The 20372-nt window shown below is 36.9% G+C and overlaps 1 protein-coding gene across 1 annotated transcript; it reads right to left on the bottom strand.

The window, feature by feature from the left end:
* Positions 1-1860: 1860 nt before the first annotated feature.
* Positions 1861-19799, bottom strand: LOC128867533 (putative sodium-coupled neutral amino acid transporter 11). The gene is made up of 9 exons (XM_054108818.1): positions 19743-19799; positions 13385-13633; positions 10829-10943; positions 10424-10676; positions 7013-7083; positions 5249-5410; positions 2892-3004; positions 2638-2829; positions 1861-2562 (listed from the first exon to the last, which is right to left on the bottom strand). Exons 1-9 carry the CDS (start codon positions 19746-19748, stop codon positions 2290-2292), a joined length of 1434 nt encoding a protein of 477 aa, XP_053964793.1. The 5' UTR covers positions 19749-19799; the 3' UTR covers positions 1861-2289.
* Between the last annotated feature and the right edge of the window lie 573 nt (positions 19800-20372).

Raw genomic sequence — 20372 nt, 5'->3', positions numbered from 1 at the left:
AAATAGTCGAGAACAATAAGAGCGTACGTGACGTTACCCTCAGAAAATGAAAGGAAAATCCTGCAGAAAGAATGCATAAAGATAGGATGGATCAACTGCAAAATAAGGATCTGAACTGACCAAAAGAAATATTACCGGTGTTTTGAAACCGGACATTTACAATGGGAGTGTAAAGGTACCGATATAAAGGGCAAATGCTTGTGTATACGATGCCGGAAGGAGAAGGAGCGAGAAGAAAATAAATCATATACTATCCTTATTTTTTATTCAAGTAAGAAATATCATTCAAATAATTAACAAATTCAAATGTTCTGAAATACGTTACCCTCCTTTTGAGCGGGCACCTCTCTTGGGCGGACAAAAGTGGACTGACGGTGAGTCTCCACCCAAGGAAGGTTTTACTGTACTTACTTCATATGGAAGAAAATTCACGACAACGAAACTTGCACTTTCTTATAGTAAAATTCAATGCGCTATCAAGGAGTGTAGTTCCTTGAAGATGTTTAAAGATTCTGATTAAAAATTTGAAAATGTTGCTGCCATTTTTTTTTTAGTTTCCAATACTCACGTATGGTAGCGATAGATGGACCCTTAAAGCATCAGAAATAGCACAAATATTAACTTTCGAAAGAAAAATACTCAGAAAAATATGTGGTGTTTAACACAAGGGCTGAAAAGTCCCGCGCCTAACAAAGCAAACACGTTTTTTTGTTTTGTCATTCAAAATTTACTTTATTCATCAACGTAATTTCCATCAAGAACAACGCGAACATTCCAGCGCCGCTCTAACATTTCAATACCTCTTTTGTAGAACGATTTATCTTTTGCCGCAAAATAAGCCTCAGTTTCAGCGATAACCTCCCCATTTGAGCGAAACCTCTTACCGGTGAGCAAACTCGGCAATTTGAAAAAAGCTTTCTCATAGTCAAAGAGTGAAAAGAGCTTTCTTTCTTTTGCTGTCTTTACGATGTCAGCTAACTCACGCAGCTTCACTTTCCGATCATTCAAAACGATTTTGTGAATTTTTTTAATATTTTCTGGAGTTACCGCCCCATTTGGACGTCCACTGCGTTATGCATCATCGGCGTATCTACGACCGCGTTTGAAGTCAGCAAACCATCGTTTTATTGTTGCTTCTGATTGAGCGGAGTCCCCATTTTTCAAGCCACTACTTCGTTTTACCGGTATTTTTTCCCATCAAGAAGCAGTGTAAAATTAAAACACGAACCTTTTTTTGATTCATTGCCTTGAAAATAACAAAAGTAGCGCCACTCTTAGCGCAATAACTCACGAACTAATGAATAGAATATCAAGAAATTTTAACAGCTCTCTTTTTAAGGTTAGTATTAACTAAAAACTAGGTGAAGGAGGACTTTCCGGCTCATGTGTTATAACGAAGAGATCGATAAACTTGTAGAAAGAGAAAATGCAGGAAGATATACAAAGAGTCAACGAATAAGATAACAGAGTCATATTAGCAGAATGCTACAAACAGAGCTACTAGCATGGCGTATCACAGAACACCGGTGGGATGAAGAAGCAGAGAAAGAACGCGGAAAGGTGACTGGATTCTGTCGTAAATAAGCTAAGGACAATGAGCGTTGGCAATTGGAGGGAGCTGACTAATGATCGAGTTAAATGGAGGAATGTAGCTGCGGAAGCTATGGTCTGTCTAAGGCTGTGTAACTAATGATGATGATGAAAGGGAATCGCAGCTAGAGAAAATATTAGGAACCCCTGTTTTATAGTAAAAAAATAGCTGGTGTGTTATACATGTGTATTATGTAGGTATGTATGCAGGTATGTAGGTATGTAGGTGTGTAGGTGTGTAGGTATGTCTACGTATGGATTAATATATTCGAAATTAGTTTATCATAATAATTTGTAATTACAACTAGGTTAGTTTATGTAATCCCTAGACTTAATCCTTCATTTTCACTGAATTTTATTCAGCTAATATCCACTGGTCTCGAAGAAAAAATCGAATAAGCAAATATTTTAATGTATTAATTTTACTTAAAATCATCTATTCCCTAATGCATTTTCTTCTCAGATTAAAACAATTATAACTACAATATTCGTACTGTTTACGTGGGTGTGTGAACGTTTACATGTGTCTGTATGTACAATGCATAATTCAACTTAAACACATAAACACACATTTCAACAAGTGCATACGTCCGTTTTGATTTAAAGCAATTCCTAACAAACATACATTCCCTTGTAGGTACATTTGTATAATATATATGTATGTATGTATGTATGTATTAACAATTCGATTATTTGAACTTAGTTTACTCTTTTACTTGTTGCTAAAGCGGTTGCGTTGGTGCCGGCGACCTCCGTAAATTCCTGCTTACAATAATCCATTACGACATCGGCGCGGCAGTCACCCATAAGTCCGGGCAAGAGAACGGCTACGCCCAATATTGTAACAATAGTGCCGAAGACGACCAAGCCCAGTGCTGGCAATTTCTCGCGGCTGAATAGAGAATGCGACTCCATTTGTATGTAGGCCAGACCAGGAAGTATATAAGCCAGAGGAATCGCCGCTAAAAGTCCCTACAAATTAAAGAGAAAGAAATGCATCGCCAGAGTTTCTACTGCGAGTATTTGTTGAAAATAGTTTCTTCTTACATTCAACTCAAGTACGGAGCCTAAGCAATCTGTCAATGGAGAAATAACAAATGCACTGAAAACTATGGCCAAAGTGATGGTTTTGGAATATTCGTCAATATCAGCACCCTTCTCCAGATTAGGATCTTTATCCAATGTCAGCTCACTAATGGGTTCTTTTAGTACAAACCGATGCACTAAAGCTCGTACAATCTGGAATACTCAAAAATATAACTAAATAAAGTGCATTGTTCATATATTTTCGGCTAGCAAACCTCTCGCGAAACGAAGCATTCAATTGGGAAAGTCAGTAAAATAGAAATGGAGAAAAGCACTCGTGAAAAATTCATTAGATCATCGTTCCAACAGTAGTTCTCCAACAAATCGCCTAAAAGTAATGAATAAAATAATATTTTAGTTATTAAAAAGATACAATTTTAACGACACACTCTTTAGCTGCTAATGAAATATTTGCTGGGAGTAGAGAAATATTTATTTATATTTAGGATTTTCATAGTAAATAACTGCAAAAATCCCAAATGTTGCGGCTTTCTATTGGAACTGCTAAAAACCCATTGCACGATACTTCCCGATTGTGATCGAACTAATATTATATATTCGTAGGCTCCATATACAGATTAATGAATTTGTTTAAGTTTATGAAGAAAAAATTCTTACAGACTACTAACACAAATTACAAATTGCACCAGGTGGCATATATCCTGTCATGCTGAAGGAAGGCATAGAGTCCGTTACTGCAGCCTTGAAGAAAATCTTCACTGCATGACTGACACTGACTTATATACCACGCTCTTGGAGGATGGTGAGGGTCGCCTTCATCCCTCAGATTGGAAGAGATAACTAGACCAACCCCAAAAGCTTTAGACCCATCAGTATGGCTTCTTTCATGCTAAAAAGTCTCGAACGGATAGTAGCATTACGCATGCGTCAGAAGTCGCTGAAGGTTCACCCATCCTCTCCATTTCAGCATGCCTATCAAAGCGGAAAATCCTGCGCTTGCCATCGAAGTGAAGGACTGCGCTATCGGTATCTTTTTGGACATAGAGGGGCGTTTGATAATGCCACTTTTGACAGTATACGCAGCTCCGCTGGTAGGATTGGCACAGACCAGGTGCTAGTGAATTGGATTCATTCGATGCTAGCCCAAAGGGTAGTCACGTTGTGCGCAGAGAAAGATCTGCTGGTATCATCAGGGGGTTAAAAGAGGCTGCTCTCTAAGCGGTGTGTGGTCTCCATTGCTCTGGTGCATGATGATCGACTACTCACCCCCTTAAATGATGCTGGAGTCTACGCAAAAGCATATGCGGACGACGTTGCCTGTTTGCTAACAGGACCTTTATAATCTGGCTTATAAACATCTGTAAAAAAACGCAGAAAACTCTGGATATAATCGAAACTTGGTGCTGTGCGAATGGGCTATCGGCAAACCTTACCAAGTCTGGTATTGTCCTCTTTACCAGATGGACGAAGCTTGATTCGTTCTAGCTAAGCTAAAAGGAGTCACAATCCAGCTATCCCAAAAAATCAAATCGCTTGAAGTAATCCTCGGTAGTAAACTCTTTTTGAAGTCACACCTTGAAACAAAGATCCAAAGCACTGACAGCCTTCTAGCAGTGCAAAGTTGTCTTTAGGAAAACGTGAAGTCTTTTGCCTAGCAAGATCCTATGGATCTACACAGCTATGATACGACCTATTATCACCTATGCATCAGTGGTCTGGATGAGTAGAATCTTTCTCGTCGGAGTCAGAAGAATCTTAGCGCGACTACAACGCACTGTGGCCATCTGTTGCACTGAAGCTTTTCCGACTACTTTAGGCCCGGCTTTAGATGCTCTGGTCTAATCTACCACCACTTGATATATTCATCCAAAGAGTAGCCTTGAAGGCCATTTGCAGGTTCAAACACAATGGGAATTGGTGCGGCCTCTGTCCGACATTGGACAACAGAGAAGGCATGGACTTTGATCCAATGATCCTATCCATGTCACTTGACCCCATACTATCAGGAGTTGAAAATGAGCCCGGGCACCACTGTTTTCGCATTTTCACGGATGGCTCCAGGACCGGGCACGATCCCGGCTCCGGGGTCTACGTGGAGTCCAGCGGGACAAAACTACACTTTGCTCTTGGAATGTACACATCTGTGTTTCCAGCGGAGGTGTGCTATGGAAGAAGCAACGAACTTTGTTATGAGGCAGCAAAGGTCCGCTCTCTAACATGGGTCCCGTGACACGTAGGTATCGCGTGTAACGAGGTTCTCGCTTCTTTAGCTGGAATGCCGTTCTGCCACTCCCTTCTGCCGCCACCAAAGCCACGATTAGGAAACTCAGATTTCTGCGGAGGTCGAGTAAAACAAGGAACCCGAGTGCAGTACAATGGACTTAATGTTGTCTGAGTGGTGTAATAGCTAGTTTATCCAGACAAAAAAAGTAAAAACAAAACACACACACACAAGTTAAATAAGATTATATACAAGATTTCTGAAGATTAATGAAAACATTATTAGACAAAGAAAAGTCATGGACGACAAGAGATGATATTTGTTTAAACTCATTAAGAGCGCAAGCAGTATGTAAATATGTATATGTATGAGTGTTTGCAAAACATTTACCTTGAGAAAGAGCACGGAATGTGGAGTATCCAGCTATACCGAACAGGGCTGCCACTGCTAGAGCAAATCCAATCGAAATATGCGTGACTTTCTCCCATCGCTCGAGCGTCGCATTTCTCATCGACTGATAAACTAGGAACGTATTGTGATGGCACATGAATGCTGCAATCCGATCACATCAATAATTAATATACAAATACCAAAAAATAGTATATGGAATTATAATATAATAAATAAGAAATCCAGTATAGTAAAATGTGATATGTTGCTAAATCGTTTCGACAAGTGAACTGATGAAATTTTCTTTAGTGTTCATCTAAATTAGAAAAATAAAAGTATAAACAGTGACAAATGGCTGAGCAAACTCGTTGGGCGGAGCGATTTATAATGACGGACCAGACGTCTAGAGCAAACTTAAATTAAGGAGTGAACACTTCTCGAACTTGCTAAAAAACAATATGGGTGCCGATGGCCTGCCGGCTGAGCTATTCAAACATAATGGTGAGAAGGTGCATGTATCAGTTCCTCTGCAAAATTTGATCGGATGAAATCAGGTTTGTCGATTGAAATTTAAGTGAGCTCTGCCCAATCCAGAAGAAGTGTGAACCTACAATCTGTGTCAATTACGCGAAATTAGTTTTCTCGCGAAAAGGTTCTATCCAGGGTATTGGGCAAAAAACTGAAACACACCATCAACCAGTTGATTGGGTACTATCAGTGTGGCTTTAGACCTGGTAAATGACAAGATATTCAAAATATAGCAAGTCTTGGAAAAGATGAATGGAAAGAGAATTAACACACACAGTATTTTCGTCGATTTTATAGCGCGCATTCGACAGCACGAAAAGGAGTTGCCTATATGCCGCGATGTCTGAATTTGGTATCCCCGCAAAACTAATGCGGCTCGGGATGGACTTCTCCAAGCCATTTGATGCCAAACGAGGTTTCATTTAGAATGAATCTCTGTCGTTTGAATTATTTAACCTAATGCTGGAAAAGATCATACGAGCCGCAGAACTTAAGCGCTCATTATATTGATATTATCGGCCAACAAGTGGTCCTTTGAACTTAGTCGGCAATTGATTGGTAAATTCTTCTCTCGACGAACAAAATTAACTCTTTATAGTTCTCTCATCATAACCAACTTAACGTATGGCGCAGAAGCTTGGAAGATGACTACACCTGATGAGGCGTCCGTTCGAGGTAAAGATTCTGCGGAAAATTGTTGGACCTTTGCACGTTAGCAACGGCGAATATCGCAGGCATTGGAACAATGAGCTGTACGAACTTTATGCCAACATAGACATAGCTTAGTGAATAAAGATACAGCAGCTCCGCTGACTAGGTCATCACGCCCGAATGGATACAAATGCTCTGGATCTGAAAGTATTCGATGCGGTACCAGCTGGAGGTAGCAGAGGAAGGGGAAGACCTCCTTAAAGATCAGGTTTCGGTTAGCACAAGAAAAAACCGACTGACGCACTTTATTAAACTCAGCCGAAATCGCGTAAGCGGTCATCGCACCAATCTAGAAGAAGAAGAAGCTTACAATGTGAAAGTCTAGCAACGTTTCCGAAGAAGATTTGTTTAAAGTTTTCACTCACAACTAATTTTGTTGGCCGAAGAAAATTTAAAAAAATGCCGTCTTATTTTGTGTACTCTAACTGCAAAATCAAAAATAAATTTTAAAGCCAAAAAAGTATTCGAGCTAAAAAGAAAAACTCTGACGGTTAAAATTATAAAATACTAAATTTATAGACTCACCAAAAACCATAATACCCGTAGCTGGTATCAAATCAGAGTTTGCAAATCTCCATGATTCCGGAGTATCGGCGCTAAAGATAAAGGAGAATCGAATTACATGTATAGTCGTATATACACATACATAAGCATGATACATATTTACGATATACAGTGTACTCTCTTCTAGCGGATGCCTCACATAAGCAGAGAGAAAGAGAGCACACTGTATATACGACATGCACCCCACAACCAAATGAAGTTAAATCTTGCAACTCATTCTTGACTCATTCTGACTTTTCAAAAAAAAAATATTGAAAATAGTCAAAAGTGGATGTGAACGTTTTAATGCGGGGTGTAAGAACGCACATAGCCAAGTAGATCTACGAAAATAGTGTTTTGAAGCGGGATCCCTACAAAATGCTGTATATCAAAATTCTTTTCGTACGAAATACTGTAAATTAACGTAACAAAATTCTGCAGTGACAAAATTCTGTATTTACAAAATTCTGTAAAAACAAAATTCTGTACTGTCTTAAAAAAATTCTGTATTAACAAAATTGTGTATTGACGAAATTCTGTACTGACGAAATTCTGTATTAACAAAATTCTGTATTGAAAAAATTGTGTGTTGACAAAAGTCAACGAAAAAAGGAGTTCTACGCAAAAATACGGTGGATTGCGTAGCCGGTTATTTTTTTGAAGCGCGGCCGAAGGCCGCCCACGCGAAAAGGAGTTCTTTGCAAAAATACGATGGATTCTATCGAAACTGAAGAAAAAAAGTGGGCACTTTTTTTTATAAAACTTGTTGAATTTCGTATCATTTACTTACAGCATTTCGTCAATACAGAATTTTGTCAATACAAAATTTCGTCAATACAGAATGTCGTCAATACAGCATTTCGGCAATACAGAATATTTTTTACAGAATTTTGAAATACAGAATTTCGTATACAGAATTCTATAATACAGAATTCTGAAATACAGAATTTTGTATACAGCATTTTGTAAACAGAATATTGTATCATACAGCATTACGTACCCAACCCTTTTGAAGCATGTAAATGAAAAAACATTCATTCAATAAAATGTCGATTACACATTTAGGCGATAGCTGACAAGGCAACTGAAATCTTCGAGGCAGTGATTTTCCCGAAAAATCTTATCAAGTAAGTCATTTGTCTGAATCAAAGTTGCCAACTTGCTTTTAGTACATTTACTGTCATGAAAAACCTTCTCACAAAAGCCAACTGCCGTCTGAAGCTGGCTGTAGAACTGTAGTCTCCTGGAAATGTAGCTTCTTTCATTTGTAAGACAACATCACGACACACCACAAAGTGGAGGAGAAGAAAAATAGGACTAAACTAGAAGTTTACCTTCTCGAAAATGCATACTCGTATCTGCAAGTTACGCGGCTAAATTGTGAGAAATAAATATATGATGAAGTCTACTTTAAAGCCTAAGATTATGAAATCATATTGTATGCCTCTTTATTTTTCAAAGATATGGTAGTTCATTTTGACAGACTTATCTACGAATGTTATTAGAATGAAGATCTTTTAGTTTTGCGAAAGGAGTATTTGAAATTAGGTAAGGTTCACAATTATTAATATTTTTTTTAATCTAAAAAAGATTAGAAAATACAATATTAATATTTTTCAGCTGCAAGCATTTTTTCAGCTGCAAACATTTTTTTTTTTTCAATTTTGGCTTTCAAGCCTTATAGATTGGATAAGCTGATTATCCATGCGAAAACCCACTTGGACAAAAAAGCAATGGACACGAAAAATATTGGTCGTGCTAAAATCATTATATATAATATACAAATTGTATGAGCCATCAAATAAACTTTTATTTTATTTCCTACTTCATTTCCTTTGTTATAATCAAAATGGCACAGTTTAGATTTGACTTGTTAGGGTTAGTTTTTGTTACGCTATCTTCTCTCTCTCTCTCTCTCTCTCTCTGCCAATTCATTTCAAACTGCTGCTAATTTTTAATTTCTTTTTCCAGTTTTAACAATTTTTTTTTAACAATTGCCCAATATTTTCCAATGGGTCGCAATTGTGAACAGCTTTGTGGGTTATGGAGTTTTGTGGGCCGTGGTTTCCTTACCAGTTCATGACAAGACGGCTATAATGACACGATGCCAAATCGGCCCAGAACAGAACTGAGTGTATACTTTGTTTTATTAATCGCAGCAAACGTTTTTGCAAACACTCCTTCATATATATTAAATTTCTTGCTTTATAATATCCGTGGTAACGAACGTTTTGCTTTTCATAACACACTGACAGATGGCTTGGCAAACCAAATAATTTTTAAGGGACCTTTCCACCTGGGACTCCTCCGCTCTTCGTTGCAGTGTAAAAATCATCGCCCTGAATCTGCTTAAAGTCTGCTTTGGCGTATGTTTCATCGTCCATAACCACACAGCCATATTTATGGAGGTCTTGTCTGTATAATTTTCACGCACATGCTTTAGCAATCTTATTTGGATTATCATTTGGATTGGGTGTTACAATCTTTTTAAACGTAGCCTTTCGACCTATAGACCTGTGCTTCGTGCGACAAATAACCATTTCCTTGCTGTTTGCGCACAATCTTCTCTGCAAGCTCATACTTAACCGAAGGCATTTAGAAGAGCGCGTAGAAGATATGAAAAGTGAATACGCCAATTAATAACGACAAAAAAAAACTATGAATACGTGTACTAATATTTTATTTCCAGTTAGTATTACGAAACTGGCAAGTAAACACAATCGGTAAGTTTTTTTCGCGTCCATTCGTTATACAAAATTTCGTCCGTTGTGATGAACTAAGTACTCAAAACATATCTTAAAAAGTCTGGTGCACTAGTCGTTTTCCCTCATGAAAATGATTTTTAACGTTTCTTTTCGTTTTAGATATTAAACTCTTTTGGGTGAACTCAATACTACTGCAAGATAGAATAAGTACGGAAAATTTTTTAGGGGTGTTTAGGTATACTTACATGTTGTTAAATGAGTTGCCTTAAGAGATTTATTATGATAATTAAAAGATAACTTGCCTATTTACTCGATTTCTTATCTGCCATGAAAATTATTTCAAATTAAAGCGCTTCTACGTACAGGGTGGGGCGAAATTAATCACGCTATCAGAAGATTTATAATTTTTTTAAATGGCGCGTCAATCATATTTGACTCTTGTGAAACCAGACAGCTGTAGCATACATACAAACATACAAGCGACGGATCGCGTAAAGATCAAAATGATCAAAATCATTTCTTTTTATACAGTAGAAAACTTTCAAAAAAAATAAAAATGGACGATTAATTTTGCGCCACCTTGTATATACCTTATATTATGAACCTTTTACAGTCGTATCTGTTCACAATCAGTCTTGTTATTATCCTAAATTTGTATGTAGTATATATTGTGTAGTAGCATACTTACACAGTGTAATCGCCCGACAGTAGTTTCACAATGACGGCAAACAAAATGAAAACCACGCAAGCCAAACTAATAAAACTTGCACGGGCCAATCGGGAAACGTTTTTGTACAGGCACAGCGGAACCACGATGCCAATTGTGACGAAGAAGACAACTCCTAGCCGAACTGCACCCATCGATGTGCCCCACGATGGAAAGAAGCGAACCAGCACTTTGGACAAAGTGTCGCCCACAACGACATTGTACGAGATCATAGCTGAAAAATAAAATGATGCCGGTATTTGAATTGGGAACGCATTCAAAGCTATGTGACATGTGATCATATTTTCTTGTTACTTGCCGAATTATTGTGCTCAGAAAGGCCAGAAAATCAAAGGTTTTTAAAGTAAGCAGCAAACAGAAACTTACCCAGAAATGGATACATGAATTGTAGCATCGATAGAAGGTAGTATCCATATTTGCCATAGGCTGCTTCCATAATACCAGGGTAACTAAATTTCCCGCAAATATGTCCGCATCTTACCTGAAATAATTTGGTAGTTTGTATTAAATATCAGTTAAGTAGGAAAAGATGTAGAAAGGACTCTTATCAATAACTCTAATAATAAAAACCAATCTTCGTCTATCAAATCGATTTCACTACTGACTGATGCTACTCATATACATATGTATGTAAATGGTGATCAGATTGAGGGTACTCTTTCAGGAGTTTTTTTTTTCTGACAGATCACGCGTGACTATTGTCAAACTAAATACATGATTTTTTCAGTATTCATTGACATTTCGTCATGGAAATACCCAACAATATTTAGAAATCGTACAATTTATTACGAAAATCGACGCTCTGTGAAAAGTGTTCAACGCGCACTCAAAACCCTGCGTTCAATAATAAAAATTGCCGAATTTGTGCTGAAGAGCAACCCGAAGACATTCAAGAACTCTTATTACGTTCATTAAAAACGGTTTGGTGTGGCCATATTTCAATTTTTTTTAAGGAAATAATAATTTTGTTTGTACTAAATACAATACTACAATACAATACTAATACTTTGATATATATGTATATATATACATGTATATATAAATATATATACGGAAAACTTCACGAACAAAATTTTTAAAAACTACTACCTAAATTACTAGCCTGTGGTTGCATTAACTCGCTCATAACAATCGTCCCACCAGGCAGCAGATTCAGTACAAGGAGAAATCCAAAATAAACAAGACTAGAGCCATAAAAATGATTTTGATGGCGCCATCTATTTAGTGAGTTAATCACAGAAAACTCCATCGAAATTATTCGTATTTATCAAAAATGAACCGAAATCATCGTTGGAATTTGTGGAATCGGAGTTGAATATCTCCAAAACATCGATTTATCGCATTTTAACCGAAAGACCCCATTAAAGAGGCGAGAAAAAACGAGAACTTCCTTTACAACGTTGTAACTGGTGATGAAACGTGGTGTTTCCAACATGAACCTGAAACTAAGCGTCAAAGTGCCGAATGGAAGGATCCAGACAAATCACCACCCAAAAATTCGTGTTGGGAGAAGTCAAAAATCAAGTCGATGCTCATTCGTTTTTACGATTTCAAGGGGATTGTCTACAAGGAGTTCGTTCCAATGGGTCAAGCTGTCAATTCAATTTCCTATCTTGGCGTTTTGAAGCGTTTCTTGCATCACATTCGGAAGCTGGCGCTTATTGCATGACAATGCACCATCTGATCGATCCCATCTTGTGACTGATTTATTGTCTAGAAATCGCATTTTAACCATCAATCACTCACCGTATTCGCCTGGTATGGTTCCCTGTGACTTCTACCTATTCGGAAAATTGCATTTGGCCATGAAAGGAAAACGTTTTACGTCCGTAGAAACCATCCAAAACAGTGTATCGAGGCCAGATGGGGACTATTTTGAATAAATAAACCCAAAATTATCAGGGCAAAGCTACTAATTTAGCTCAGTCTTATTCATTTTGGAATTCAGCTTGTAAATTCACTTAAAGACCATGTATCTGTGAGATAATGCACCGTTCGAAATTCCGAAAATATCGCAACCACAAGAACTTTTGTTCAAAATGAGCCAAATCATCGATTCTACCAAGCACGCTTTCGTAAAATTTTGCTTAAATCTTGGCTTCAAATGAAATTAGCTCACGAAGTATAGTCTCCTAATCGCTTAAAGGGACGGAATGTCTCCAATAGGAGTATAATATTTACGTAATGAGTTCTTTCTAATAGCCCCTCGCCCCTCGAGTGGCAATAAAAGACCTCCGAATGTTTTTCTACCATGAGAAAGCTCCTCATAAAAACCAGTTGCCGTTCAGAGTCGTCTTAAAACTGTAGGTCCCTCCATTTGTAGAACAACATCAATAAACAACCCACGGATAGGAGGAGGAGCTCGGCCGAGCATCCAATTATTTATATATTAGAGCGGGTCGATTTAAAAATCGCTCATTGATCTGTGAAAATCGTATTCTAGGGATCAAAATAAGAAACTTTGCCGAAGGAACCATACCTCTAAAACGAATTCTGATGTCCCCCAATTCGGGTCGAACGAAAAATCCCATTCTGACCCATTTAGAGTGCTCCAATCGAGTCCAAATGTAACTTTGGACGGCCGATCCACCCAAACCAGTGGCATACCCCCTGGAACTCCCCTGGGGGGTTCCCCATACAATAATTTCAAAATATCACCATTTTTGGCCTTTACATGAGAAAAGAAACTAAAAAGTTCGTTTTAGAGGTATGGTTCCTTCGGCAAAGTTTCTTATTTTGATCCCTAGAATATGATTTTCACAGAGCAATGGGCGATTTTTTTGCCTCCCCACAAATCGACCCGGCCTATTATATATTCTTTTAAGTTATTAATTGTTGCACCCGCATTTACTCACCAGTGATTTCACATACTTTTCATTACATAATATTACACATATTAAAACGAGTGCTCGTTTAACTTACCATTAAAATTAGTGAGTAATCCGTAATATAAGCAACCAATATCAGCAAGAGCAGCCCAAGTCCAAAACCAGCACGATGAAGTGCGTATGGAATGCCAATGACGCCACTACCCACAATGGAATTTATATAGTTGAATGAGGCCTGAGGAAGCGAGGACAATGCGTCGCCATCCAATGTCGCCGATGAATCATTATACGGTCCTCCGCCATCAGTATGCGAACGTTGCTGATGCTGTGCCGTGTGTTTAGCCTGGCGATGAGTGGGACGATGTGCGAAATGTTTTATGTAGTCATTACATATTTTTTTGTTTATAAATATATTTTTATGTATGAGTATATGCTTACATACATACATACATATGTAAGTGTGCGTGTGGTAAGATTTTAACTTGTATACAAACATACATTTAAACAGTCAGGCAAATAATTTTGGGCTTGAATCACTCTTTAAAAGTGTGTATGTCTGTACATATATTTGTACTCATTTACATATATATCTATGTAAGAATATCATCCCGAGACAATTCATAAATTCAATAATAAATACATGCAAGCTGTTTAAGTTTGAGTTGGGGAAAAATAGTTGAATGAATTTCGATATTAAATTAAGATTTAGAAAGAAAAAATCGTTTCAAACTGCTTATTAAAACTAAAGAATAATGAAATTATATAGATAATTAAACTACAAACTTACATCTGACTAAATTAAAAGATTGAACTCAATAGCAGGGAAAATTCTTTCCTTGAAACTCCGAAATTTGGGAAGTACGAATTGGAGGTCTCATTAAAGTCGCGAAAAGCACGTTCAATAGGGACATTACAAGCATAATTTGTATTGAACTTATTTAACACTAAAACTACCAACAATTCTTGTATACCTATTCCTACCTCTCTCTCTCTATCTCTCTTACCTTCACAGTCTGTGGAGGACCATAGCTTCATCAACAATCCTTCTCCAATTCAGTCCCTACCTATTCCTACCCCGCGCAGTTAAATGGACCGCTTGAACATAATTGCAGCCGACGGCGGATACCCGCCAACCCGTTACCCGCTGTCAAAATTAGAAGACATTTAATAGCATGAAAATGCACAGAATTACGGCGAGAACGGATTTCTTGCCGTCGGTTATTTCACGGCCGTAAAATAATTAGATTTATTTCTATTTTCTGCGACGGGTTGAAGACTCAGGGTTGCTTTGCTGATTACTTGTTTACAAGCAACAGTAGGCAAATAAAAACAAATAAACACTGCAATTTATCTATAATTTTGAAAGAAATTGTTTTCTTCATCAATGAACTTTAACGAGTTACTTTACAGCATGCGGAAGTTTTCACTTTATCCATCCGTAACCACAAAACGCTGGCTGAAAACCGGCCTGTCGCAATTGTGTTTAACCGACAAACTGATTGGTACAAACAAAAAACAGCAAAAGCATTGGTTTAGTGTGAAATGTCACCTTGACAACGAGCATAAATTTTAAATTGTTTGATCTATACTTTACGAGATACCGATCCCTACAGCCATCTACTGAGAAAATAATGAATTTGTTTTTCCACAAACTAATATATGCTACAAATCAAATTATTAGCAGAAATTGTCCAGCGCGATTTTAAAAGGTTTCATCTAACCCAAGATTTTTTAAAATAAGTTTTAAATATTAAACAGCAACTAAGCAAAATAGCGTAATAATGAATTCTTTCATAAAAGAAGCGTACATAAGTTAGAATTTTCGACCCCCAATTAATGATTTTTACAAATTTTACAATGCATACGGCGAGATCAAATTCGCAGAAAAAAGTTGCATTATTTTTGTTTTTGTTCGTATGCATTGTCTACTCACAAATTATACTCAGTTTCGTGGCAAATTTCGCTTGTTAACAATGGAGTGGGAAGCTCAAGAAGGTGGTAAAAATGCAAGTGAGATTTACGAATGGCTGAAAAAACTTTATATTTCGAGAATGCACGAATGTTTACCGCACGATCAATCGTTTTCCCCAAATGTTTGTGACAGACAGAAAAAGAAGTAGTCATCCTCGCGTGGTTCGAACCAAAACAGCCTTAAAAGCCGTTCAAGAAAGAATTCGCAGAAATCGCCTTAGAAAGCAGAAAATCATCTCCAGGGAAATGAATGTATCGACCAGAGCGCTTCAAGAAAATTAGACTCAACAGATAGAAGCAGCTTCTTCGATGGCACGCAGTCAATAGCCATTAATAATATATTCCTTTCACAGATAAAAAATGTTCACTGTTGAATAAGATTTTAATAAGCAAAATGACAAAATCAATGCTAAAACTTCTAAAGACGCAAAAAATGTTGCTCCACGGAATCCGCATGCCCACCATCCAGCCTCCTTAGTGGTTTTGGGAGTGTCTCGTTTGTAAAGGCGTTACATCACCTCATTTATGCGAAAGTGTTAAGACCAGGGCAAAAGTGTACCAGGAGGATGTGTTAAAAGGCGTGGTGAAACAGTTGAGCATTACTCTCTTCAATGGGGGGCCCTGAATCTTCCAGCAAGATTCCGCTCCTGCCCATAAGGCAAAAACCACCCAGCAGTGGCTGAAAAACAATATTCCTGGGTTCATGGTCGCAGAAGATTGACCATTTGGAAGTCCAGATCTGAGTCTATTGAAGTTTGTGGACTTTATTAAAAAAATTGTTATAATTTCATATCTTAACGGACTTAACTTGTAACACAGAACTTGTGGCATGACTAAGTATTTTAACACTAATCATACCATAACGGGTCAAATTACCCATTTTGAACTTTTGCATTGGAAATCCTTATTGCTTTTGCACATTTGACTTCATGACTTTTTCTAACTAATCTACAGTTATTATAAAGGGTGGTTAAGTTTTAAGGGCCGGTGATGATTTTGAATAAAATACAATTTTTTTATGAAATTATTGTAATTTTTCCCTATTATTATAATACTGGTATGGCTCAATTACGTATGAAACAAAATATCGGCCAAATGGCCGCCGCGGTCCGACGGCCCACCTCCATACGATGGTCCAAATTTTCGATGACGCTGAGGCATAATTGAGGTTCTATGCCGTTAATGTGCCGAATTATCTCATCCTTTAGCTCTTGAATTGTTGCTGGCTTATCGACCTACACCTTTTCTTTCAAATAATCCCAAAGAAAGAAGTCCAACGGTGTAGTTGACGTTTAGGTGTGGTTCATATTCAACATGGGCCCTTGAAATTTAACCACAAGTTCTTAGAAATTATAAATAATATTGTCCCAAATTTTTGGCTGAAACTATGAGCAGAAATAATATTACCGAAATTCTTGAATCTATTCGTTTTGATAAAAAAAAGTCAGGCGAACCAACGTTTGAAAACAGGCAAATTCGCTATGGTATCTACGATTTGGAATATTTTCATTGAGAACAACCAAAACTGTTAAAAACCGGGTGGTAATATTACCATAGACGAACATCTATGTATTTCCGACTAAAGTAAGACGTAGATTTACGCAAAACATACCTCACAACCCGGTTAAATTTGGAATCAAGTTTTGGTTAGCAGCGCACGTCGATAGCAAATACGTCGTAAATGCACTTCCATATCTAGCAAAATATGCAGTAGAATTCTCTGAATATGTTGTGCTCAAACTCATGGAGTCATTTACAGGTTGCGGAAGAACTGTGACCCCAGACAACTTCTTCACAAGCAAATGCCTCTCAACACAACTCCTAGCAACAAAACTACGTTGGTTGGAACTATTCGCTGAAATAAAAAGGAACTACCACTAATTGCGAAGCTAAAGAATGAGGATATGCAACGATTTTCCTCGAAAATTTTTACAACAAATAATTGTACTTTTACAATCTATAAAAGCAAGCCAAGAAAAAGCTACTTTTGTTTAGCTCTAAACATAAATTTGTAACAGTAGAAAACAATGATAAGCGTTTACCCTGAACTGTTTCATATTACAATAAAACCAAATTTGGTGTAGAAATGACCAATCAAATAGCTAGGAAATTTACTACAAAATCTAAGTCTTGCGATGGCCTCTCCAAGTTTATTTTAATATCCTTGATTTAGCTGGAATAAATGCATGGATCTTATACAAGCAAGCGGCAGGAGAAAATATCTCGAGAGAAGATTTTTTACAATACTTAAGCTAGCAGAAGAACTTGGCTCGATTTTTGAGAAGCCCGTGTGCAACCAAAATAATGAACAAATATGAAAGGATCGTTTTCTAAGGCTACTACAGATGCTTATCAACGTAAGAGGTGTCAAATAGGATACTGTAAAGAAAATACAATCAAAATTTGCTCTAAATGTAAAAAATATGTTTGCGGAAAATGTACAATCGCCACACTTTTATGTAAAAAATTCGATGAACAATAAATTAAAAACTCTTATTTTTTGAGTTTATAATAGAAATGGTTAATTTACTAGTTCGTTTAATTATAATACATTTAATTTTTATTTCCTTCCACGCATCCATATTTCATACATTCAAGCAGGAAACAAAAAGTCGGGTCAAACGGGCTATGGTAAAGGGTTTTCCAATAACAGGTGTTATTTTGAACAGCCCGCTATTTCGGCAGATGTCACTTTTGAAGCTGTCATTTTTTGATATTTCACAAGTAGAAACTACGCCATTATTAAAAATGGAGCGATACATGCTTTAACAACGCATTGAAGTTATTAAAATTCACTATAAGAATGTTGAAAATTTGGTAGAGACGGTTCGAAAAACTCGAACATTTTTGGTTCATCGTGAAGATGAAGATTAAAGAACTATTCGATTTGCCAAAATATATTCCATATCATACTGGTCCTGGATATACCCATACAAGCCCCAGAGAAAGTTCTTGCTCATAAGCACACCCTTTTGAAAATGAAATGATTTTCCTATATAATATTGCTTTTCCTAAACTTTTACTCAAAAGCTCAGGAGTTAGTAATACAGATTCGTGCTAAGGGAGCCGATCTGTTATTGAATTCTGTAAAAATTCTGTAATTTCGATTGCTTCGCAAGTTCTTTTTAGATTTTTTAATATGTATTTCAATTTTTTATTGAGTATGGGAATAAGTTTTCGTCCTTTCTTAGACAAAGTTACGAATTATTTAAACAATTAAATAAAATATGGCATTATGAGACTTGATCTATTCATTGAGCCAGCTTGCGATGCTCTCGTAAGAAGTGAACCGCTCTCCAATAAGAGCTGACTGCATTCATCGGAACATATGGTAATCCGAAGTTGCAATGTCTGGGAAATATGGCGGGTGGGGCAAGATTTCCCAATTCAGTCCCTCTAAATATTTCTGGACCGATTTAGCAACGTGTGGGCTGGCGTTGTCATGCAGTAAAATCAGTTTGTCACGTCTACCATCCCATTTAGGTCGCTTTTCTTTGAGAGGTCGATTCAAACGCATTAGCTGCAGTCGGTAACGATCACCAGTGATGGTTTCAAATGGTTTAAGAAGTTCATAATAGATAGCACCCTTCTGATCCTACTAGATGCACAACATAACCTTTGTCACAATAATAATTTCGCTGTCGATGGACCTTGTTCACCCGGCAGGCTCCAACAGCTCCAACATTTTCGACGCTTAGAGTTATCATAATAAACCCATTTTTCATCGCCAGTGACAAGGCGATGCAAAAAACCTTTTCTTTTCTGCCGTCCAAGAAGCATCTCACAGGTCAACAAACATCTCTCGATATCCCTCTCTTTCAATTGATGTGGCACCCTGTTACCTGTTTGCTGGACCATTCCCATCACGTGCAAACGCTTCCCGACGATTGAACTGTGAACATCCAACTCTTTAGACATATCATCAAAGGTGCGTCTTCATCCAACATTTGTTGTAGTTAAGTATCTTCGAATTTTTTCGGTGCACCTTCGCGATCTTTATCACTCACGTCGAAAATGCCACTTTGGAAGCGTCGAAACCACTCTTTACAGGTTGTATTTCATGGAGCGAGATTACCGTAAATATTGATCAATATACGACACGTTTCAGCTGCACTTTTCTTTAAAAGGTAATAAAGCATGACGGTTTTTTGGGACGAACGTAGACAGATAAAAAGAGGATCTCAACTACTGCAATCGATACCTCACATATACACCTTCAAATCACCAGTATATTACTAGAGCGAACGCAAAAATGTCAGCGACACCTCTTTTACGAGGGCGGAAACTTATTCCCATATCCAATATATTACAAGTGTTGTATCTGTAGATCTTCGATATACCTTTTATTCGCAAGCGTGGAGGAACTTTTTCCATAAAATTAGAATAACCGTGCAAGAATCGTCGTATATTTTACTTCGTTATTTCAAAATGTTTTTGAATGATGAACTATGCATTCTAGTTCATAAAATCATATTAATTACCTCCATAAGATTATTAATGTCTTCAAAGGCATGCGCTTCACTTGCAGAAACATCGCTACCCTGAAATAAATAGAAAAAAATTAAAAATAATTTGTATTTATATATTAAAAACTTGTCTTAACTGCTTAAAATATGCTCGGGATTTTTCATAAAAATGTAACCAAAAACATTTGTATTTAAAAAGTTTATAATATTTAAAAATAAAAATAATTAAAAATAGATCGAAAAATAGTTTTATTATTTCAATATTACATATGGATAATATAAATAAAATAACTAATAAAAATTAGTCAGTTGATTTTGTATGGTATATATAAAAATATGGCGCTAAACATAAGCCAACTTCACAATTTTGGCTTAAAAAATGTAAGAAAAAAAACATATGCAGAAGCCGATACAAATGACAAATAGCGATTGGCAAGCACGATTTGTTCATGTGTCGTATGTAAAACAAACATTCGTATTCGCCTTAATGTATGCTTTAAATTTTTTTACAGTGAGTGCAATAACTATAACACAGTTTTGGCAATTTATTTGTTTCTTATTTCATTTTAAGAATTTTTTTATGCAAATATATAGTTCATTCTCCTACAAAAACCATATAAATCCGAACTTCTCACATTGTGCAAA

This window comes from Anastrepha ludens, chromosome 6 (assembly GCF_028408465.1).
Source record: "Anastrepha ludens isolate Willacy chromosome 6, idAnaLude1.1, whole genome shotgun sequence".
In the NCBI taxonomy this organism is placed as follows: domain Eukaryota; kingdom Metazoa; phylum Arthropoda; class Insecta; order Diptera; family Tephritidae; genus Anastrepha; species Anastrepha ludens.
Note: the sequence above shows the minus strand (reverse complement) of the source record. Positions and strands in the feature narration are given on the sequence as shown.